The 20,569-nt window shown below is 32.5% G+C and overlaps 1 protein-coding gene and 3 long non-coding RNA genes across 4 annotated transcripts; 3 read left to right on the plus strand and 1 right to left on the minus strand.

Moving 5' to 3' along the window:
• On the minus strand, positions 1–1,291 carry LOC111198285 (polyubiquitin). Its single transcript, XM_022687585.2, has one exon. It carries the CDS (start codon positions 1,224–1,226, stop codon positions 90–92), a length of 1,137 nt encoding a protein of 378 aa, XP_022543306.2. The 5' UTR covers positions 1,227–1,291; the 3' UTR covers positions 1–89.
• A 6,721-nt stretch (positions 1,292–8,012) lies between these two features.
• Positions 8,013–9,088, plus strand: LOC125584577. Its single transcript, XR_007321490.1, has 2 exons — positions 8,013–8,263; positions 8,339–9,088. It is a non-coding gene; the product is annotated as an uncharacterized LOC125584577 (long non-coding RNA).
• Positions 9,089–9,305: 217 nt separating this feature from the next.
• On the plus strand, positions 9,306–10,561 carry LOC111211858. Its single transcript, XR_002662742.2, has 2 exons — positions 9,306–10,135; positions 10,221–10,561. It is a non-coding gene; the product is annotated as an uncharacterized LOC111211858 (long non-coding RNA).
• A 6,727-nt stretch (positions 10,562–17,288) lies between these two features.
• On the plus strand, positions 17,289–19,845 carry LOC106367448. The gene is made up of 2 exons (XR_007321375.1): positions 17,289–18,629; positions 18,790–19,845. It is a non-coding gene; the product is annotated as an uncharacterized LOC106367448 (long non-coding RNA).
• The last annotated feature ends 724 nt before the right edge of the window (positions 19,846–20,569 follow it).

Consider the following 20,569-nt stretch of genomic DNA (forward strand, 5'->3'; position numbering starts at 1 on the left):
TCAAGTTTCATGTCCATAAGAAAAGTTTAATATAAAACCCAAAAACAAGAAAAGAAAAACAAAAAGAAAAACGAATAGTAAAATCTATCTTATGTGAGATTTAAAAAAAGGTCAAGTGTTGACTCCTTTTGGATGTTATAATATGCAAGCATGCGACCATCCTCGAGTGGTTTACCAGCAAACGTGATTCTCTGTAAGTCTGGTGGGAGCCCTACCTCGTTCTCAATCTTTGTCTTTACATCCTCAACAATGTCTGAACTGTCAACTTCTAAGGTAATGGTTTGACCAGAGAGTGTTATCACAAATATTTGCATTCGACACCGTAAAAAATGGACGTGAAGGACTGACTCCTTCCAGATCTTGTAATCCGACAACATGCGGCCATCCTCGAGCTGCTGAGAGGCAAAGACCAACATCTGCTTGTGCGTAGGGATTCCCTCTTGATCTTGGATCCTGGCCTTGACGTTTCCAATGGTGTCTGAGCTTTTGACCTCATCAAGGGCTATAGTCTTGCCCTCAAGAGTCTCTATGAAGATACGCATACTTTCACTCATCCTGAGAACACAGTGGAAAGTTGAGTCTTTTTGGATATTGTAATCAGCCAAGGTACGGTGATCCTCCATCTGAATTCCGGCAAAGAGAAGCCTCTGCTGGTCGGTAGGAAATCTTTCCTTATGTTGTATCCTTGCCTTGACGTTGCCAATGGTGTCTGAGCTTTGGACCAAAAGGGCTATGGTCTTGCCTGAAAGGAACTTAACAAAGATTTGCATAAATCCTCCTAAAACCAAGTAAAGAATTGAATCTTTTTGGATATTGTAATCAGCCACGGTACGGTGATCCTCCATCTGCTTACCGCCAAAGATAAGTCTCTGCTTATCGCTAGGGATTCCTTCCTTTAATTGTATCGTTTCCTTGACGTCGCCAATGGTGTCTGAGCTTCGGACACAATTAAGAGTCATGGTCATGCCTGTAAGAGCCTTTACCAAGATTCGCATACCTTCCATCCTAAGAACCAAGTGTACAGTTGAATCTTTTTCGATATTGTAATCAGCCAAGGTACGGCGATCCTCCATAGGAATTCCGATAAAGATAAGCATCTGCTTGTCCCTAGGGATTCTTTCCTTAAATTGTATCCTTGCCTTGACGTTGGCAATGGTTTCTGAGCTTCGGACGTGAAGAGTTATGGTCTTGCCTGTAAGAGTTTTTACGAAGATTCGCATCACCATCTGGAAAAAAGTAAATGCAATTTTCGTCACTTTAGAATTCTAGAATGAGTATATATATTGTTGTGTTGTGGCTTAATGATTTACAAAGAGTTGTATATATACAAAAGACTTAGATCTATCTCAGTTAGAAATAGAACTTATCTAAATCTTATGATGTATATCTAAATCATCTAGTCCTTATCAAAAAAGGATTTATATAATATTTTCGCTTTAGACTTCATAAAAGTGTTTTAACAACAAGTTTTATGTTATTTTTTGAAAAAAAATCCAGAAAAAAATTTATGGGTCCGCAGTGATAGGAGAATTAGTGTTGTAAATATGTAAGCGCTCTGTTGTGGTTAGACTACTATAATTAAATTTGTAAGTTATTATAATCATATTGGTTCCTAATGTTTGAAGCTTTGTTTCTTTTAAAGTTGGTCAAATAGTATCATAGTATGATGTGTTGATTCAACATTGCGATGATGACTTATTCCTTTGAGGAGACTAATTGTTTATTGGTTTATAAGATATCCTTAAGGTCTTTCACAAGATTTAAATAATTTGGTGTCCTTTAGGGAAATCTATTTGGGTTGCTTGGTTCAGACAGATTGTGCTCAACGGAAATCTCTCTAATAACTATTGGCTAATGGAGGAAAAGAAGCAAATTTCAATGGCTAACAAACAAACAAACTTGTCAAGCTACATGACGAGACAAGGGATCACCTGTTCTTCGAGTACTTGGTCTGGAACACCATCGAATCTCTGATCACCCTGACGCATGCATGATGCAACCGAAACCCAAGCGAAAATAGCTCTCCTTGTCTGGCAAGCAACCATATATCTACTTTTATCTGGATGGAAAGAGGAACAACAGAATCCATCGGAACAACTTTCGATCACATGCATCCCTCCCTCAGACTACTCTTGGAAAATACGGTTAGAGATCGCATTGCTTGCTTCAGACTCTCCTACCCGAACCTTAGTTTCTCCATGTACCAGCTTTGGAACTCCTGAATAGCTACCTACCTCTGGGTCAATCATCCTCTCCTGCCAATCCTCTCCATTGGTTTGTGCCTCTCAGACTTCTGTTTCGACAATCAGGTTCGCTTACTTTCACTAGGGTTCTTTACCCCGAGCAAGTGCGGGGTCTATCTATAATTTTATTCAGTTTCACATTTTTTTTTAATTATTACTATTTCACTATTTTGTTGAGTGTTTTTTTTTTCAATTTTTTTAGCAGAAAGGCACTAACGATTAAGAGAAACACGGTCTAATATTTTTAAAACTAAGAAAAATAAATTGAACTGAAAATGGAGGAAGAGGTGACTTTAGAAAGAAAGATGTGTATCATTTTGAAACACTACCGCAGCCATATTCGCGACGGATTTCCATTCCTTGTTTTCTGATTTTGTTGCTTTTTTCTTCATGTGTGTTTGGTGATTTTTCATCTTGACTATTGTCTGAAGTGGTGGGTATGTTTAGATTAATTTGAAATGTATCTGTCTAAACTGTGACAGTCACTTGTAATAATAAAAACAATTGCCAATATAATATTTTATATTTTGTGACAATAAAATGTTAAACAATCAATCTATTCTCTATCCTAACCATCTTTGTTGGTGCTTTTTATCTGTCATTTTTAGGCTGAAAACATGGTGTTAGAGTGTGAATTTGAAAGTCGTAGAATAGTTCTATCAGTAGTATATAGAGATAATTCTCATCATTTAAGAAAAAGAAAAATTAATTAAAATAGTATGAAAGAGAGAAAAGCTTTTGATGCAGAACTTTTAACAATCTGATTAAAACCCTCAAAGACAGAATCCACTAACATGTCAATTGGTTTTTAAAATGTTAAATAAATAAAAAAGTTATAATATCAATTTTTTTTCTATTAGAAAGTAGAAACTATACTAGATCTCGACCCGAACAACCGCGCGGATTTTTGTTTTCATTTATTTTTATATAAAAATTTTGTTTTCAATTATAAATTGGTATATATTATAATATATATTCGTCTATCAATTTTCAACCGGTTCGAGATCTAGGTTTGTATTAATCTGTGATATGAATTTAATATAATATTTTTCAATACATTTTTGATCTTTTACCGGTAAAATTTTTCAATTTAGAATTTTGTATCACATGATTTAAAATATGAAAAATTTAAAATAAATAAATTAAATTATTGCATGTGAACTATAAAATTATTGTGTTTTAAAATATTATATTAAACAATTAGTAATATGGTAAATATTATAATTAATCATGTAAAAAAAAATTATGTGTGTAAAAATAAAATAATCACCCGCACGGTTATGCGGATCAAGATGTAGTTTCATTATTAAAATCGTAACTATATATATAAAGATTAGTAAAACATTTTTTTATTGTCATATTCAAAGATATTGTAACATTTCACAAATTTAGAAAGTTCTTAAAAAATATTTTTTTTTGTTTCATAGATTTATACTATCGAGTAAATAATTAAACATTTAGTTTTTGTTTATTTTTTAAAATAAACTATATAGTTTTAAATTTGTTTTCATTGGTTTAAGGTAGTAAAAATTAATCATTGTTAGATTATATGATTTTTTTTATTTAAAAAAATCTTTATAATTTTAAAAGTTAACATCAACAAATATTTAAATAATTAACAATAGTATTACAACATTAAATTATATCTATTTAATTTATAGTATCTATAAATCCAATGGATTATCTATTGTTTAAATCCAATTATTGATAGACCAATAAAAATTTATGTTAGGCCCAAAATTTAAGTGATAAAATTAGAGATTAAATGAAACATGACTTTTTAGGAATATGTCTATTAGATCCATTTTTTAAAAAATGACAGATGAATCAAGTTCGTTACTTCTGTTTTAATATATAAAACGGTTTCTGACCAATAATCATGCTATATCCCATGTTCGAAACTACGCTAGGCGTGAGTCGGGCGGCTGGTCCAAGCCTACGAGTTAACAGAAAATCGGGGAGTAATCGGACATTAATCGGCGCCTAATTTTAAGTGATTAATCAATTTATATAAATAAAACGGATATTGTCTTGTAGTCTGGTGGAAAGTTAGCTGCTTTAAAACATTGTTTCACGTCTTCGAATCCCAGGAAGCGTGTTTTTTAATCATTTTTTTTTAATAATGGCAAAACTGTAATTAAACCTTCTTCTTCCTTTACTGTCGCTTGGAGTTTCTGCAACTTTCACCATAGCCATTAATTTAAATCCATCACCATTCACTCAAATTTTGCATTTTTCTTATTATTTTTTCATCAAACTCGTAGATCTAGCATGTACAATTCGATTTAAGCATTTAAAATCTGAAAAAATCGAACTTTTTTGGTGAATCCGATTTCTTAACCGATTTTCATGAAATCGCCGCGGCTGACCTCCGCCGAACGCTTCGACGCTGCGTAATCGCTCTCCGCGCCCGCGTTTCGAACATAGGCTATATCTGAAAAATGAACTGTTTCGTTTTCGTCAAACCCACTCAAACATGTACAATATATTATATTCTCAGTTTATTTATTTCACTTGCGTTATGATTTCTGATACACTTAATGGTAGTCAGAGAAGTTGTTTAGTTTGTCCAAAAATACCTCGAAAAACCAAGCGCTCGTAGTTTGGTGGTAAAGGAGGTACAGCTGTACTGCCCGTCATCCGGGTTCGAGCCTTGGCCACAACGGATTTAACATCCCTTCCGTTGGGGCGCTGGACCTCTTTCGGGAGATAGTTGGGAATGTGACTGCCCAGATACCAGAGTTATCAAAAAAAAAAAAAAAAAAAAACCTCGAAAATGAGATATTGATGCAGGTTTTGAAGTGAGCTTGGTTATTTCAGTCTCAAACACGACAACGGAAGCACAATCATTACTATCATTGACGCCAAGCTAAACCGTTGTACCAATCACCAGTGCTAATTAAATAGTCAAATTGGCAAGTAGATTGAGTCCAAGGCCATTTCCAATGTGCACCTCTATAATTTTTTCTAAAATAGAGATCTCTGTTATCTATAATTTTTTCTAAAATAGAGATCTCTGTTATAGAGGTGAAAATGCTCTAATGTATACCTCTATAATAGAGTTCCTCTATTTATAGAGGAAAATATAGAGATATGTTATTTTCACCTCTACATATAGAGGTAAAAAGTAATTTTCCTTTATATTTTCTTCTAAAATAGAAAAACTCTATTATAGAGACATACATTAGAGCATTTTTATCTTTATAATAGAGATTCTATTTTAGAGAAAAATATAGATATAGAAATAAAGGCGGGTTGGAGATGGTCTAAGGTGAAGTTAAAGTAAGAGGGCATTAAGTTTCAACACAATGTAAAATGGACATATCTGTCTCTAATTAACGCCTAAATATCATTAACAGCGTATACACCTCCCCCTTCTCACGTATATAGGGAAATTTGGAGTTGATACTAAACAAAGACTTGCCGTGGAGACAAAATAATTTAATTTGTTTACCATAAAGGGTATAATGCCGATTGATTGAAGTTCCATTCGACGTAAGACGCTTTTAAATTGGGTAGTGGAGGAACATATAGAAGAAAGACAACGTTTCAGAATCGCAAATTATATGTTAATCAAAAGCTTCCCGATTATATCTATCATTGAAGTCGGACAAAGTTATGAATCATTTTTGTGATAGGAAATAGAGGAAGCTTTAAATATGTTACCTCACAACACATGTTACAATATGGACAAATCTGTTGCATCTTTGACCCTAACCTTATTTTTCAAACCTCCGGCTATAAACATTGATTTCAACTATTGTAAAAATGAAAATAAAGAAAATAAAGAAAATAAGAAAACGATAAGACGATGAAGGAGGCTATGTGGGATCATCGTCGCTAGAAAATCAGTATTTATAAAGTTAACTAGTATACTACCCGTACTACATATGGGAAAATAATAATTAATTTATTATGTTAAAAATAGTATGATTAGTAGCAAAATTGATTGTGAGACGTTAATTCTCATGTATTGTAATATTTGTTGATAATACTTGAGTTCTATAATAATCACATTTGAGAATTTTTTTCTCCATTTAAGAGCTAGTTTTCTTTTATCTATAAATTAATAACAAGGCCTTCATTTAGTTCAACTTAATTGTGTAACCATAAAAATCAAATTTGATTTTACATGAAATTTAATTTGAACAATTAATTAAAGGATTGTTTGTATGAAAATATGATATTTTAACTATGCTGTAAAATAAATACTAAGAAGAATATTACATAATTTAGGTATTATAATTAATTGACCAATATATAATATAATATTATGCTTCAACCAATACATGCTTTTATATATATATATATATATATATATATATATATATATATATATATACTATCCATGGTATTTGTCATTATATAAAATACTATTGAAAATTTGTCAATCTTAAGAGTTTTCAGCATTATTTGATAGTTAAAGGGCAAAGAGAGAAAAGAAGAAAAAAAAATATTAATCAAGTTTTTGCGTCTGACGTGGGTTGAGATCTCTTGGTAAATTGGAGTCCATCTTCTCATCCATTCTTCATGAACACTACAAGAAATATAAGTATTGATAGCACATCACGGTAGCACGAATTCACAAACTGCTACTAAAAATGGGTAGTTTGGATGTTTAACTCTATTATAGCATTAAATCAACGCTACTTAGTATTTTGCATGATTTTTACGAAGCGGGAAGACAAAAATCCAATTTTTATACTTGTAAAATTCATTGGTGCCAAATACTTAGTGAAAATATCACTTTTGCCACCAAAATATTTTGTTTTAGTAGAACTATTTTTTTTTCTCTAGGTCTTTTCATTTTTTTTTCTTCAGAAGAAAAAAAACCTCAATTCTCTATTTTATCTTCTTTTCCATTCGTGACAAAAAAAGAAAACTTCTCTCCATTGCTTCAATCGAGCTTCTTCATCATCCATCTTCATCTATTATGGGTCATCTGTTTCTCTAAGTTTCCCTTTAATCGATTTACTGAAATCAAATCAGTGAAACTAAATCTAGGGATTGAAGAGTATTAACGGAGGAGGAGACGGAGCCACGGCGGAGATGCTGACGGAGTTTCAGTGACGGTAACATCGGCTGCCTTTCTGCAAGCCTGGTAACATCTCTTTTATGTTTATAAGCTAAAGCTTGAACCTTTGAGGCTTTCCATAGTTTTTCTCCCTTAGATTTGGTCTCACATTTTCTTTTAGCTACTCTGTTTCTTTTGTAGAAGAAGCAGACATTTCTGGTGCTTCTGGTTCCAAGGAGATTTTCTAGGGTTTGTGATTTCTGATCTTTGTTTCCAGAGCAACCCGAGTTTGAAGATGGTTTTGACGATGAGATTAAGGAAATTGTTGTGAAGTTTAATTTCAGGTAACCTGTTGCTTCTGAGCTAAGACTCTTTTCTTTTGGCTCTTGTGTTGAAGATGGCTTAAAAAATCGAGTGTTGACCCTCTAAGTATGAACACAGTCTCAGGATTATGATGTTTGTATCTGAGTGGAATTTGGATTTGTTTGCAAGAGGTAGATCGATAACTGGTTTTGGGCTATGTAGATATATGAATCCAGCGTATCATCTCAAAAGGCCGAAGCATTTGGCATTGCTTTTCATTGTGTTCGTCTCTGTTTCTATGGACGTTTGGGATCGTATATATCTTGCCCAAGAAAATGAGTTATGTTTTGTATGAATATCTCTGTCTAAGAAACAGTTTTAGTATCATTGTAAGCATTAGTTTATGCTGATTTTTTATGTTAGAGAGCGTGAGCGTAAAGCTGTTCGGTTCATTGATGATGGCCAAAGTTCGTTCCTTTAGTTTAGAACAATTTTAAAGCTCATGTCTGAACAAATTTTAAAGCTTATGTTTCTCTTAATTATCAGGTATGCATGTTTATTTCTTCTTTCTTCGAGAGTGCATTCTCATACACAAGACCTGTTGCTGTTTGGTGAGTTACTTGCATCTGAGGAGCTTGTCTTGTGTCTGAATCGCCTTTTGCTGTGACTGGACTGTATTGAAACTGCAGTTTGATAGCTTGTGGTGAGATCTTATTTGTCTTTCTCTGAATCTGATCGTAGCTCTTATTACTGAGTTTAAGTTTCATATTTGTTGCAGATGACTGAACCCATCTTAAAGGCTGCTAGGTATTGATTCAGTTGGAATGGTGTAGAGCCTGATGAGTGACGAAGCTTCAAGGGTTGCGAGTGCCAGAGTACAGAGTGACGAAGCTTCAAGGGTTGCGAGTGCCAGAGTACAGAAAATGGAATCCTTGCTCCAGAGCATCTTCACTGCCGGGTCTCGGTGTCGGGCTGAGATTGTGAAGGCTGCGACCGTGCATTCGGATTCTTATCGTCATCCTCTCGGTTTGTCCTGACTTCAAATGTACTTGAGAAGAAGAACACGTTGGGGATTGTATGATCACTTTCTTCTTTGTGCTTGCTTCTAGTGTTGTTGTATTGGTAGTGCGTTAGTCTCAAAGCAACTTTCCATGAGAGGAAGACCACAAAGACTTGCATTCACTTCAAAGAATGATTTAGGTTTCTTTGATTTTAATTTTGATATGTTAAAGCTTGTTGAGACATTGGTTCGTAGATGAAGTTCCTAGACTTAGCAAATGAAATAATTTATGTTTTGAAAAATTAATGAAATATAATTTCTTATATATAGATCAAATTGCAATGTTTTGATTTACATTTTGCACTACAATTTATGTGACAATTAAAATTTCAACAATAATAAATTTGAAAAAAAAAAGAATTTTTTATTTCAAATTCTATACCCTAAACATGCCCTAAATCCTAAATTGTGAATATTTCATCATAAAATCCTAAGATAGCACAACTAGTAATATGATAAAAAGAAAATCTAATACTGATAATAAATTAGAAAAAAAAAAATTCACCTCATCTAAACCCTAAACATGCCTTAAATTTCAACATCCAACACTTATAGTAGATTTCAAAATGAACATTTGTAATTATCAAACTTTAAAAAATTATAACTTTATAACTTTATAATTTATTTTTTTAATCTTGATTATAAAATTTAACTCCAAAACACTAGTATGTTTTAACCCCTAAACTCAAAACATAACTAAAACTCTAATTTGTGTTACAAAAAAATAAATAATTAAAACTCTATTTTTTTCAGACCATAACCTATAATATTAAAATTAAACTTAAAATTTAGTCTTTTATTGTTAAGTTATAACTTACAAACATAAACCTTAAATCTTCAATCAAACTCCATACCCTAAACCCTAACTCCTAATATAAACCATATTTCCACTTAATAAAAACCTGAAATCTAAATTTTAATTCTTTAAAAGAAAAAACTTTATACAAGTGTGTTATAGTAAAAAAAAGAAATGTTATAGAAACTAAAAAGTTAAATAAATAAATAACAAAACACAATTGACAAAAAAAAAAAATAACAAAACACAAACAACATAAATGTTTTTTTGGTTAATAAACACACAAAGGGACTGAAAATATGAACCACTAACAAAAGTGCGCGGATCACCATCTTAACCGTTGATATACTTTAATCCAATGGTCAGATTTAACCCTTTTGTGTTTATTCTCTTGTCCCTCTCTCTCCTCTGTCGTAACTTTTTCTCCTCTATCTCCCAGTTTTTTTTATTCTTCCTCTGTCAACCTCTACCACCGATTTTCCTGATTTCTTCCATCTTCATCCTCTTATCTCACTGATTTCTCTTTTCCATCTCTCTCCCCTGTCGAACTCATGAATTTTGTGACTTTTTTGTTTAGGGGTTTCACTAAGCTTAACAAAGCAGACTTTACTAAGTTGAGGCAAGAGAAGCGTGTTGCTCCTACGTCCATCTTCTCCGACTCCCTCTTTCTCTCTCCCACGGCTCCATGTGTCTCCATCTCCATACTGGCTATGTCAATGGTAATGAATCCCCTCCTCCTTTTTAGAGCTACAAATAACTACTATCTCATCATCTCTCTTATGTGTGGTTTTAATTTTGGTGAAGGTAGAAGAATTGAACGTGTGAAGAAGAACCAGAGGAGGTATGCGACTGGCGTAAGCGAATAGAGGTTGTGGAGGCTGGAGTAAGAGAACAAAGGCTTGAGGCGGATGCTCTAGAGGCTGGAGGCGCTGCATGCGGAGGCTGGAGGCGGACGCTCTGGTAGCGGCGGCTTATGTTTAGGTTAAGCTTAATTATGTTTTGGTTAGTTAATTAGTTTTAAACCCGGTTTGTATGTAAACTGGTTTAATTTATAAACTGAAAACATTTGTAATCTTCTGGTTTAATTTGTAAACCGAAATCAGGTGTAAACCAAATTTTTAATATCAACCGAAATCATTTGCAAACCGGTTTAATTTATATATCGAAATCAGTTGTAAACCAAAATTTAATATTTAATAATAATAATAATCAATTTTATTTTTTTTAATTTTCAGCAAACGATTTTAATTTTCATAGCATTGAAAATATGTCAATATAAATTATGCCATGGCAAAATAAAAACGCGATAGAAAATAATGTCCTAGCTAAAACAAGGTGCTATTAAAATAGTTTAATATAGTACTGGGTAAACGCTATAGCATCTTTATTTTTTATAGCAAACGAAAATACGCTACGATAGAGGAATGATCTACCATAGCTGCGGCTGTCACGGCGTTCTTCGAAACGCTACGAAAACGATATGGTTGCACATTCTCGACGCTATTAATGCCGATATTTCTTGTAGTGGAACTCTTGTCAACTTTAATCAGAACATAACTCTAAAACAAAAAAGAGATGAAATGGTGTTGCCAGCTTCTTCACTTTCGGTTGTAGTGGAGCCATTTTAGTTTGAGGAAGAACCATTCCTCTGCAAGAAAAGTAAAAATATAGTAAAAATCAAAATTACACAACAAAAAATAATCTAATGTTGAGAATAAAAGAAAGATTCGGTACTAACTCATTTTCTAAACAAAAATAAACTGGTTAGCACCACCAACCAATGGATACCAAGGTATTTCCCAAAGCCATCTATAACTTTCACTTATTTTTTTTTTAGATGACCGTTTCTACCACTTCAAAACCTTTACAGTCTCCATAAGATTAAAGATTCATCTTTCTGAGAGAAAACAAACATGAATATTTTTTCTCGGAGAAAACAAATATGAACATCAGTTGCTATGTTTTCGTGGAATAAACTAAACTATTTGTAGAAGTTGACGTAGTGTATGAGAAGAATGTGGAGATAGTGGCTGAAACGGTTGATAGTCTTGAGACAACTAAAACGATTTTTGCTTTCTTTTTGTTTTTATCATCACTTTATTTTTGATCTAACTGCAAATAAACTGCTTGTATCAGAATTTTTTTTTTAATTTAATATTTTTTTAAAAAGAAATTGAACAATAAACATGTGGCAGAATCTGATTGGCCATGCGACTTGCGCTTTAATATACAGGGGAGGTAAGCACTGCCGAAACGTCCCTAGTGGGAAGTCGGAAAGTTAGTAAACGTTTTGAAATTAAACATGCATGTTGATGGAGTAATTATTGGAATTAAAGCAGCATAAGAGACGTTTGATATTTAGATTTCAAGGGTGAGTAAAAGATAGTTGAATGTCGTAGTTGATATTTGGACATAGGGGTGTTCAATCCGGATATCGGTTCGGTTTAGGTTCAGTTTTTTTTCGGTTTTTGGTATTTCGGTTAGTAAAATATAATTACCATTCTAAATCTATATTTACTTCGGTTCGGTTCGGTTTATATACCGTCAATTTTCGGTTTATTCGGTTTTATACCAAAAAACATAATTATTTAGTTTGAGATCATATAAAATGAATTTTAGAGTCATATTGTCAACACAATCATTTATTAAAAATATATTACATGTTCAAATAAATGAACAAAAAAGTAAAAATGCTTCTACCATAAAATAAAATAATCAAATCTATAAAAAAAATCAGAGCCTGAAATTTTGAAAATAAAAATATGAAACAAAACAGAAACATGAAAGAAAAGTTTTTCCACTCTTCCATATTTAGTATTCATTAAAATCATGTTTTTTCGATTGAACACGAAACTCTGTTTGTTTATAGATAAGAAAAAAGTTATTAAAATTTTCTATTAATTATTTTCTATCAAATTTATAATCTTCATATTAATTTAGTGAATACTAAAATAAAGCAAAAAGATAAAAAAAAAACTTAAAAATAAGATGTCTGAATTGTGATGTATTGTTATTTAATTATAGTTCAATTGTTTTACAAATTGTTCTTTATTACTATAACATTATGGTAATAGTTATTAACACAAATTTAACTTATATAACAAATAGATATTCATGTATTGTTATAAAATAGATACATGTTATGTTTTTACTTTTAGTCAGTTTTGTTCGGTTTATTCGGTTTAATCGGTTATATACCAAACCATATCCAAATCCTACGGTTTTATAAAATTATATCCATTCGGTTTATATGGTATATACCAAAACCAAACCATATTTTCTATTTCGGTTCGGTACGGTTCGGTTTTACCATATTGAACAGCCCTATTTGGACACTATATTAGTGTCTGGTCTGACTAATTAAGTTATCTGGTTTACATGATTTTTTGGGTCAAATGTATATTTGATCTGTGAGGTTTTTTTATAAAAAGATGCGTTCGGTTATAGTGTGTGTGGTTTTTATTTTTTTCTAAAATGATAATAAATTAAAAAAAATTGCAGCTCTTATACAAAAATAACTGCATAATTTGCAAAAATGAAACTTCACTTTTTTTTGCTGATCTGTTTTTTTAATGACAGTTTTACCCCTGCCATTCATCCTACTATATAAAAGGGACTAAATTCAAGGCTTTTGGGACTATCCACCTCAGCCAAAATATTCTCATCCAAAAAGAATTAGAAATAAATGTCATTTAGAAGATAATTAACTAATATACGACTTTTGATATTTCTAGAAATTTCAAATTTGTAACTGCTAATTTATTAATAGAATCATATATCTATATTGAATTATGTTCTATTTTTAATCGTTAGACTTCAAGGGTAAATAAATTATTAATTTATAATATATATAGTTTATAACTTTATATTGTAGTTATAAATAAAGAGAAAATAACCAGGGAGGGTGAAGAAGCTCATGTAAAATTATGTAATTAAAATGGTAAAATTGTGAGTATGATGAGGTGAATCTAAGAAAATTTGTTGTACAAATTATGGTGCTTTATTTGTCCATTATAATGATTTAAAATAAAATATATATTCACATAAATAAGTCAATATTTGTTGTTTTTTTTTTTGTAAGATGTTAAGATTATCATTTTCTGAAAGGTTACACTGTTGTTTTTAAACAACTTATTACATCAAGGAAACAAAAACAACCAACAACAACTCAAAGTAAAAAAAGCCTTAAGGAGGTCTTATACAAGAAAGATAAAAAGAAGTAGAGAAGAAAAGAAAGAAGAACTTGCCGGGTAAGAGAGGAGACGGTCACGCATCATACGGTCGAGAGAGGCAAGGATGACGGATGAAGGTGAGGAGACAGCTGTGAACACACGCGCATTACGCTCTTTCCACAGCAGGTAGATGGCTGACTGAAAGTAGAGCTTGATGACTGGAGTAGCATGCGCATCTGCGTTGACGCGAGGTTGATTGATCCAGGCTGCAACAGAGTGTAGATCAGCCTGAGGAGAAATTCAAACTTCAGCAGCAATAGGCTCCTATATCAAGCGAGAGAAAGAGCACTCAAAGAAGAGATGATGGTGAATCTCTATTTCCAGATTACAAAAGACGCACGTTCCGAAGACATTTAACCCCAACGCCTCAAGCGATCCTTGGTTGGCAGTCTTCTCCGCAAAGCCAGCCATGATATAAACGCATTACGTGGAATATGTTCCTTGAACCAAATAGTCTTGTGCCAATATTTATTGTTGATAGCGTTTATATTCTTTTCTGACATTAGTATCCATATTTTTTTAGTAAACTGATCCAAAGAGATTAGTTTGTGGAGCTAACCAAACGAGGATTATAGTGTTTACTTTGGAAAAAGTAATAGGTTGAATGATAGATGGTGTGCGTGCTTTTTCACATGGAAATCTGTACATATATTAAAATTGTAAGATTTGAATCATAGAGAAAATATAGTGTATATGACTGAAGTTGGTCCATTCCGAAACTAAAGATGGCTAAAATTCTTCTTTGTCAAAATGCATAGATGTGAATCTTATATGAATAGAGTTCTCCATTGCTTATAGCAGTGTAATAAACTCCGTGTGTAAAGGAGAAAAAATGTTATATAAGTGAAAACAAAAATTATGATTTTTTTTCTTGTGCCTATAGGCTCTTCGCAATTTGAAGAAGAAAGAACATATTGTGTAAAAATCTTTGGCTCGGTCAAATTTTATCCAGTTATTTATAAAACTGTTGTTATTTGATTCATGTAAATTTTCAGTGTTGATTTAAAAGCTCAAAAAACCCATCTATACTGACTTTTTGATATTTTTTTCTGTGATTTGAATTTAAAAAGAGACAAAACTTTCGATAAGTTATGTAAACTCAGAACAAGTAGTTAGCTTTAGAAAGCATTTACATGTTTCAAACTTATAATATATACATATATAATGTTTAAAATTATGCATATAAAACCCGTGTAAAATGTGTCTGAATATGTTTCTCTTCTTTAATGTGTTAATCGTACTATATATAACATTATTTTAAAATTTCAAAAAGTTTATGTCACATACAAAAAACCATCAATAAAAATATAATTCTCCATCGACAACAAGAAAAATGAAAAATTATAAACATATAAATTTAAATTAAGAAAAACTAACATTGGAAAAAACAAAAAGTTAATGTAAAGAAAAAAACTGAAAAATAATATTATAAATAAAATAAATTTATAAGACACAATCAAAAATCTCTAGTTCTTGTAACACTATATATTTCTCTCCTCTCTCCAAGGCCGTGCCTGAATAGAGGCAGATAAAGCATGTGCTTTGGGGCCAAACATGATTTATATATTTAGGGGGCCAATTACAACAAAAACTTTACATAGCTCTATTGGTAAGGACCTCAGAATGCATAGTAGAGGTCCTGAGTTCGATTCTTTAAACTGCAGTTGTAACCACTTTCTTTATTTTTTTAATTATGAAAGGCCAAAAAAGTTTTTTTTTGCTGGTGGACCGAAAATTTTCAGGCCCGGCCCTGCCTCTCTCCTAATTCACTTGGCATCTTTTTTATAGAACTTTTGTCTCCACCATTTGCATGTTCTCCGGTCAGTGTCCGACTTTTTAGTCTCGGCATTGTGCCTTTTTAATTTTTTTCTTGTGTTTCTTTTTTGGTTGATACGGTTCTTTTTTTTTAGATTCTTGGTCTATCTTGTAGATCTATAGTTATCTAGTTGTTAGCTGATTTTATCTTCATGTGGCCGAGATTTTCATTAATCTTCATTCTCGGATCCGTTGAAGCTTTGCAATGAAAGCTTCTCGCCTTCTCCAGCTTCTAGCCTTCTCCAGCTTCCCCTTTTTGACTCTTGGGTCGGAGATTCTCCGATGATTTGAAGTCATAGATGCATGAACAAGATATGAGTGTGTTTGGTCTTTGTTGGCCTTGGTTCTATAGAAGAGTGAGATTTTGCACAAGGACACCGTGTGTTTTACATCAACCTTGGAATTTTTTGGGAGAACGAGTCATGGTGTAAAGCTCTTCGTTCTTGCTTCTTGCTTGCTTCTTGTGTCTTTCCAAATAACTGCTAATAAAATAATTAGTTTTGCTTAAGAAGTTTTATCTAACTAATAATAATAATGTCCGTGTAATTATTTTAAGTTAACCGACTACTGATCAAAAAATTCAACTAACAATACAAAATATATGTATAATTGAAATATACTACTTAATTTTCTTAGATATGAGAATAATCTACGAGTTTGAGTCTATAGTGATAATCAAATACTTATTGAAAGATCCAACTAACAATAATAATGACAGATAATTATTTAAGTTAATCGACCACTAACTTAATTAACCAACGACCACTAAAGATAATGGGATAAATGGTATATATTACATACATACATACATACATTTAGATTACCCGACCACTAACTCAAATCAAGTATTTTGAGACGTAGAACTTTGATGTGACTCACTGAAATCTCGCCAGAGATGAAATTCTAGCTTGTGAAGAAACGAAAGTTTTTAACTAAGAGATTGTTTCCTGGGAAAACACATATAGTTCTCGTGAAAGGCAAGTGAAATTGTAGACCATCACATTGATCATACATCTACTGCATCTTCTTTATGTAAAATACTATTGTTTATATAGTTGATTTCTGTAAAAATTGAAATTATGTCAAACCCTTAAATAGAGAAACAAATTCTTGTGAAGCGGTGTATTGATCGTTGCAGAAATGGTATACACGATATATCGATTGTATGGTATGTATATTTGTATATGTAATTATCAAATCTCCAAAAAAATATAGCCAATTAATGTTGTTGTATTAGTCAGTATTTGCTGGCTATTTTCAGACATGTACAGGCTACACAAATACTTACGTTGTTTATATATATAGACTAAATTATAATTGCATGCATGTCTTTTTTTGAATTAAATGTTAAATTTAATTTAAAAAGAAAAAAACTTGTTACAACGTCCTTTTAAAACTTTAAAATATTTCAAAAATTCAATCTACCAACTCTTCTTAGTCTCCAATCTTTCAGTCTTCAATCTTGTCTCGTGCCAAACCATCACAAACCATATGCTTCCTCCGTAAATGACAAAGAAATAGGGATAAAGTGGTCATTTCGCAAGCGTTGGGCCGACGTTTCTTTCATCTTTGCAAATTACCAAATTAGTTGCTATTTACTATGCAAATCGTTCTTAAAAATAGTGTGTTCATATATACAAATTACTAATATACATTTGTTATGATTTAATCATATGTTAGATATTAATTTTAACTATATTGACTTTTATTACTTAGTAATATATTTACATTGAAATTATTTTAAAATTAGATTTTTCGGTTTTTTCGGGAAAATTAAATTTTTCGGTTTTGGAGGAAAAAAAATGAAATTTTTGGTTTTAGTAGAAAACACAATTTTTTTTTTTTGAAAACACAAATTTTTATGTTGGCGGGAAAATGAATTTTTCAGTTTTTGCGGGAAATAAGATTTTCTGGTTTTGGCGGGAAAATATGATTTTCCAGCGGAAAAAAGAGATTTATAGGTTTTGGCGGAAAATACATTTTTGGTATTGGCGGGAAAACACGATTTCGATTTTTTCGGGAAACGAGATTGTTCGCTTTTAGCGGGAAATGCGTTTTTTTTTGTTTTGGCGGAAAAATACAATTTTTTGGTTTTGCGAAAATGAGATTTTCAGTTTTGGTGGGAAAACGGGATTTTTTTGTTTTGAACGAAAACACGATTTTATTAATTTTTACGAAAAATGAATTTTTTTTTGCTTTTGGCGTGAAACACATTTTTTTGGTTTTAGCGGGAAAACATGATTTTTGGTTTTTGCTGGAAAACAAGATTGGTCAGTTTTTGCGGGAATGAAATTTTCCAATTTTGACGATAAAACGTTTTTTTGTTTCGGGGGAAAGCGAGAGTTTTTATTTTTGCGGAAAACACAATTTCGATTTTGGCGAGAAAAAACGATTTTTTTTTGGCTGGAAAACACGATTTTTTGTTTTGGCGTGAAAATGTGTTTTTTGGTTTTGACGGAAAAATGCTATTTTTTGGCAGAAAAACAATATTTTCTGTTTTTGCTGGAAAACAATATTTTCTGATTTTAGTGATAAAATGAGATTTTCCTATTTTGACGAGAAACCTTTTTTTTCTTCAGCGGGAAAGCGATATTCTCGGGTTTGGTGGGAAAGTGTCATTTTCGGTTTTGACGTGAAAACGAGAGTTTTTAGTTTTGACGGGATAATTTTTTGTGGGAAAACAAAATTTTTGGTATTGGCGAGTAAAACACGATTTTTTGTTTTGTCGGGTAAATGTTTTTTTTGTGTGGTTTTAGCGACAATATACGTTTTTGCGGTTTTGTCATTTTTTTGTGACTGACAAAATAATTTTAGGGTTAAGTTTGTGATTTGTCAATAATATTAGGGTACAATTGACATTATATCATTTTGGTAAAAAAATATTTAATTATATTTTTGTATATATAGGAAAACAACACCGATGGGCTTTTGTGTGTTTGGACTTCAGGCTTTGTTCCAAGAACCCATCTCACAATAACGAGCAACCCTAATCCTCATCGAAATTCATGGTTCTACGCAAGATTTCATATATCCACTGTTCGAGCGATTGTGTTGCCGAAGTCAACCTGATGAATCCTTTTTTACGGTTTCGCTTCCGTCGTGTGAGATTCTTCTTCTCCAATCGAAACGCTTCCATTTCAGATTCATCACATTTGAGTATAAAAAGGTTAGCTTCCCTCCCCTAACCAATCACCTTCTAAAACTTATTCCCAGGGAAATGGCTAACTCCAAAGTTTCTTTAGAGTTACAATTCATCGGATTTAGTTCTTAAATCTAAATCCATCACTTTACACTTCGTATATCCCTTTCTGGTGTTTGTCACTCAGGTCGACTATAGGAGTCCAACACGTACTCTATGGAAAGGGAAGATGGTGATCGGAAAAGAGGCCCTTTTCGTGATCATGGGTCTTAAGAGACTGAACATAGGTGGCCAGAAATTGAAAAGACTTAAGCAAACCACTGATTATTGCATACAAAAGAGTTTGAGGCAGGAGAAGAAGACTTGTAAGAGATGCAGCTCCTTCCACAATGTACTCTAAGCTCTCCATCATACTAGCTGTTTTTATCATCTCATCATATCATATTTAGTGGCATCCAAAACAAGCAAAGAGGTGTTTTGAGAAGCGGCGGGAAGTGGTGGAGGCAGAGGCCAAGGTGGTGGCTACAGAGGTGGTTGAGCTCTAGACTGTTGTGCGTAAAAGTGGGATGGAAAATGGAATAGCGAGCTCTAACATGATATTAGGAAGAACGTGTAAGAAAACAATAGCCATTTCTGATCGTCACATAAACACGCTCCTGCTTGTCAAAGAGCATTCGGAGATGAAGCACTTGTTGCTTCGACTTACGCAAGGATCTTTCTCTATAACTCGGTGGCTACAGAAATGTGTTTCCGCTTGAGTCAAAGGTTTATGTATGAGTGTACGACGGGAGAAACGGTGACGATAGAGCTAACAGAGAGAGCGATGGGTTATTGACTAATTACTCGACCGGTAAACAATATAAGCTATAGTCGATAGGTGATGCTGGGCTGGTGATGCTGGTGGTATCTTTGCTTATGCGAGGAAGATGGTAATGATTCCATCTCCATTAACAGCTTAACTCCACATTCAATATGATGTGTTCACAGTTATGTTCTCATGACTTTGTTGTTGTTGATTATTTATCTACTCAAATCTATCTCTCTTTTCAAGGACTGAGAAGATGACTGCATTTTCCATATAGCAGAGATATGATTTTTATGTACTCATTATCTTCTGTGTCTCAACTAGATTTCTTAAGTAGTTGATACCCTTTGTATTCAACTTATTTTGTTGGTTGGCACACATTCTGTACTATATTTCCATAACGTCCACTTGGATAATTTGTTTTTTATTTTTTCTTCATGGATATCACTTATACAGTTCATAAATAACATATCTGGCTATAAAAATTGTTGACGGGTATTTGAAAAGTTGAATCAATCACAAAAGATGCTAGAAAGTGTGATGCAGATTGGAAAGTGCAGAGTAAACAAGATGAACAAATCAAAGTTATAATTGATAATCAAATGCAAGAGTTAAGTAAAAAACATGAGAAAAGGTAGCCAAAGGGATCTGGCATGGGACATACACTTGCAGGTGCTTGCATCTATGTTGATCATAATAACTATATAAGACCTAGATGGACGATGACCTTAATGAGAAAACACCCTGAAACACCTACGCTACAAGAACATGCACACTCTTAAAACTCCAATTGATAGAGTAGGAGCATAAGATAGTTTCACCAGTTTTAGCATAAAGAAACGAAGTTAAATACGAAGGTTTTTAAATTTGTAAAGAGTGCAAAAGCTTTTCAGAACCAGATGGGCAAGACTGCAAAACCATTAATACTAAAATGACCTTAAAGCCAGACATTAGCATCCACCTGAATGTTATGGAATGGGCTTATGGAAAATTGAAGATAAGCTAAAGATGAAATGAGTTAATTATGAAAGAAAATGAGTATAGAAAATGAAAAACCGAGCCATTCTAATGAGCAGTATCGGTTGTAGGAAATAGGAAAACCAAAAAATGGAATGGGTAAGTAGAAAAGAGAGCAGACAAAATTAATAAGAGCTGTTCTTAT

Source organism: Brassica napus, chromosome C3 (assembly GCF_020379485.1).
Source record: "Brassica napus cultivar Da-Ae chromosome C3, Da-Ae, whole genome shotgun sequence".
Classification (NCBI taxonomy): Eukaryota; Viridiplantae; Streptophyta; class Magnoliopsida; order Brassicales; family Brassicaceae; genus Brassica; species Brassica napus.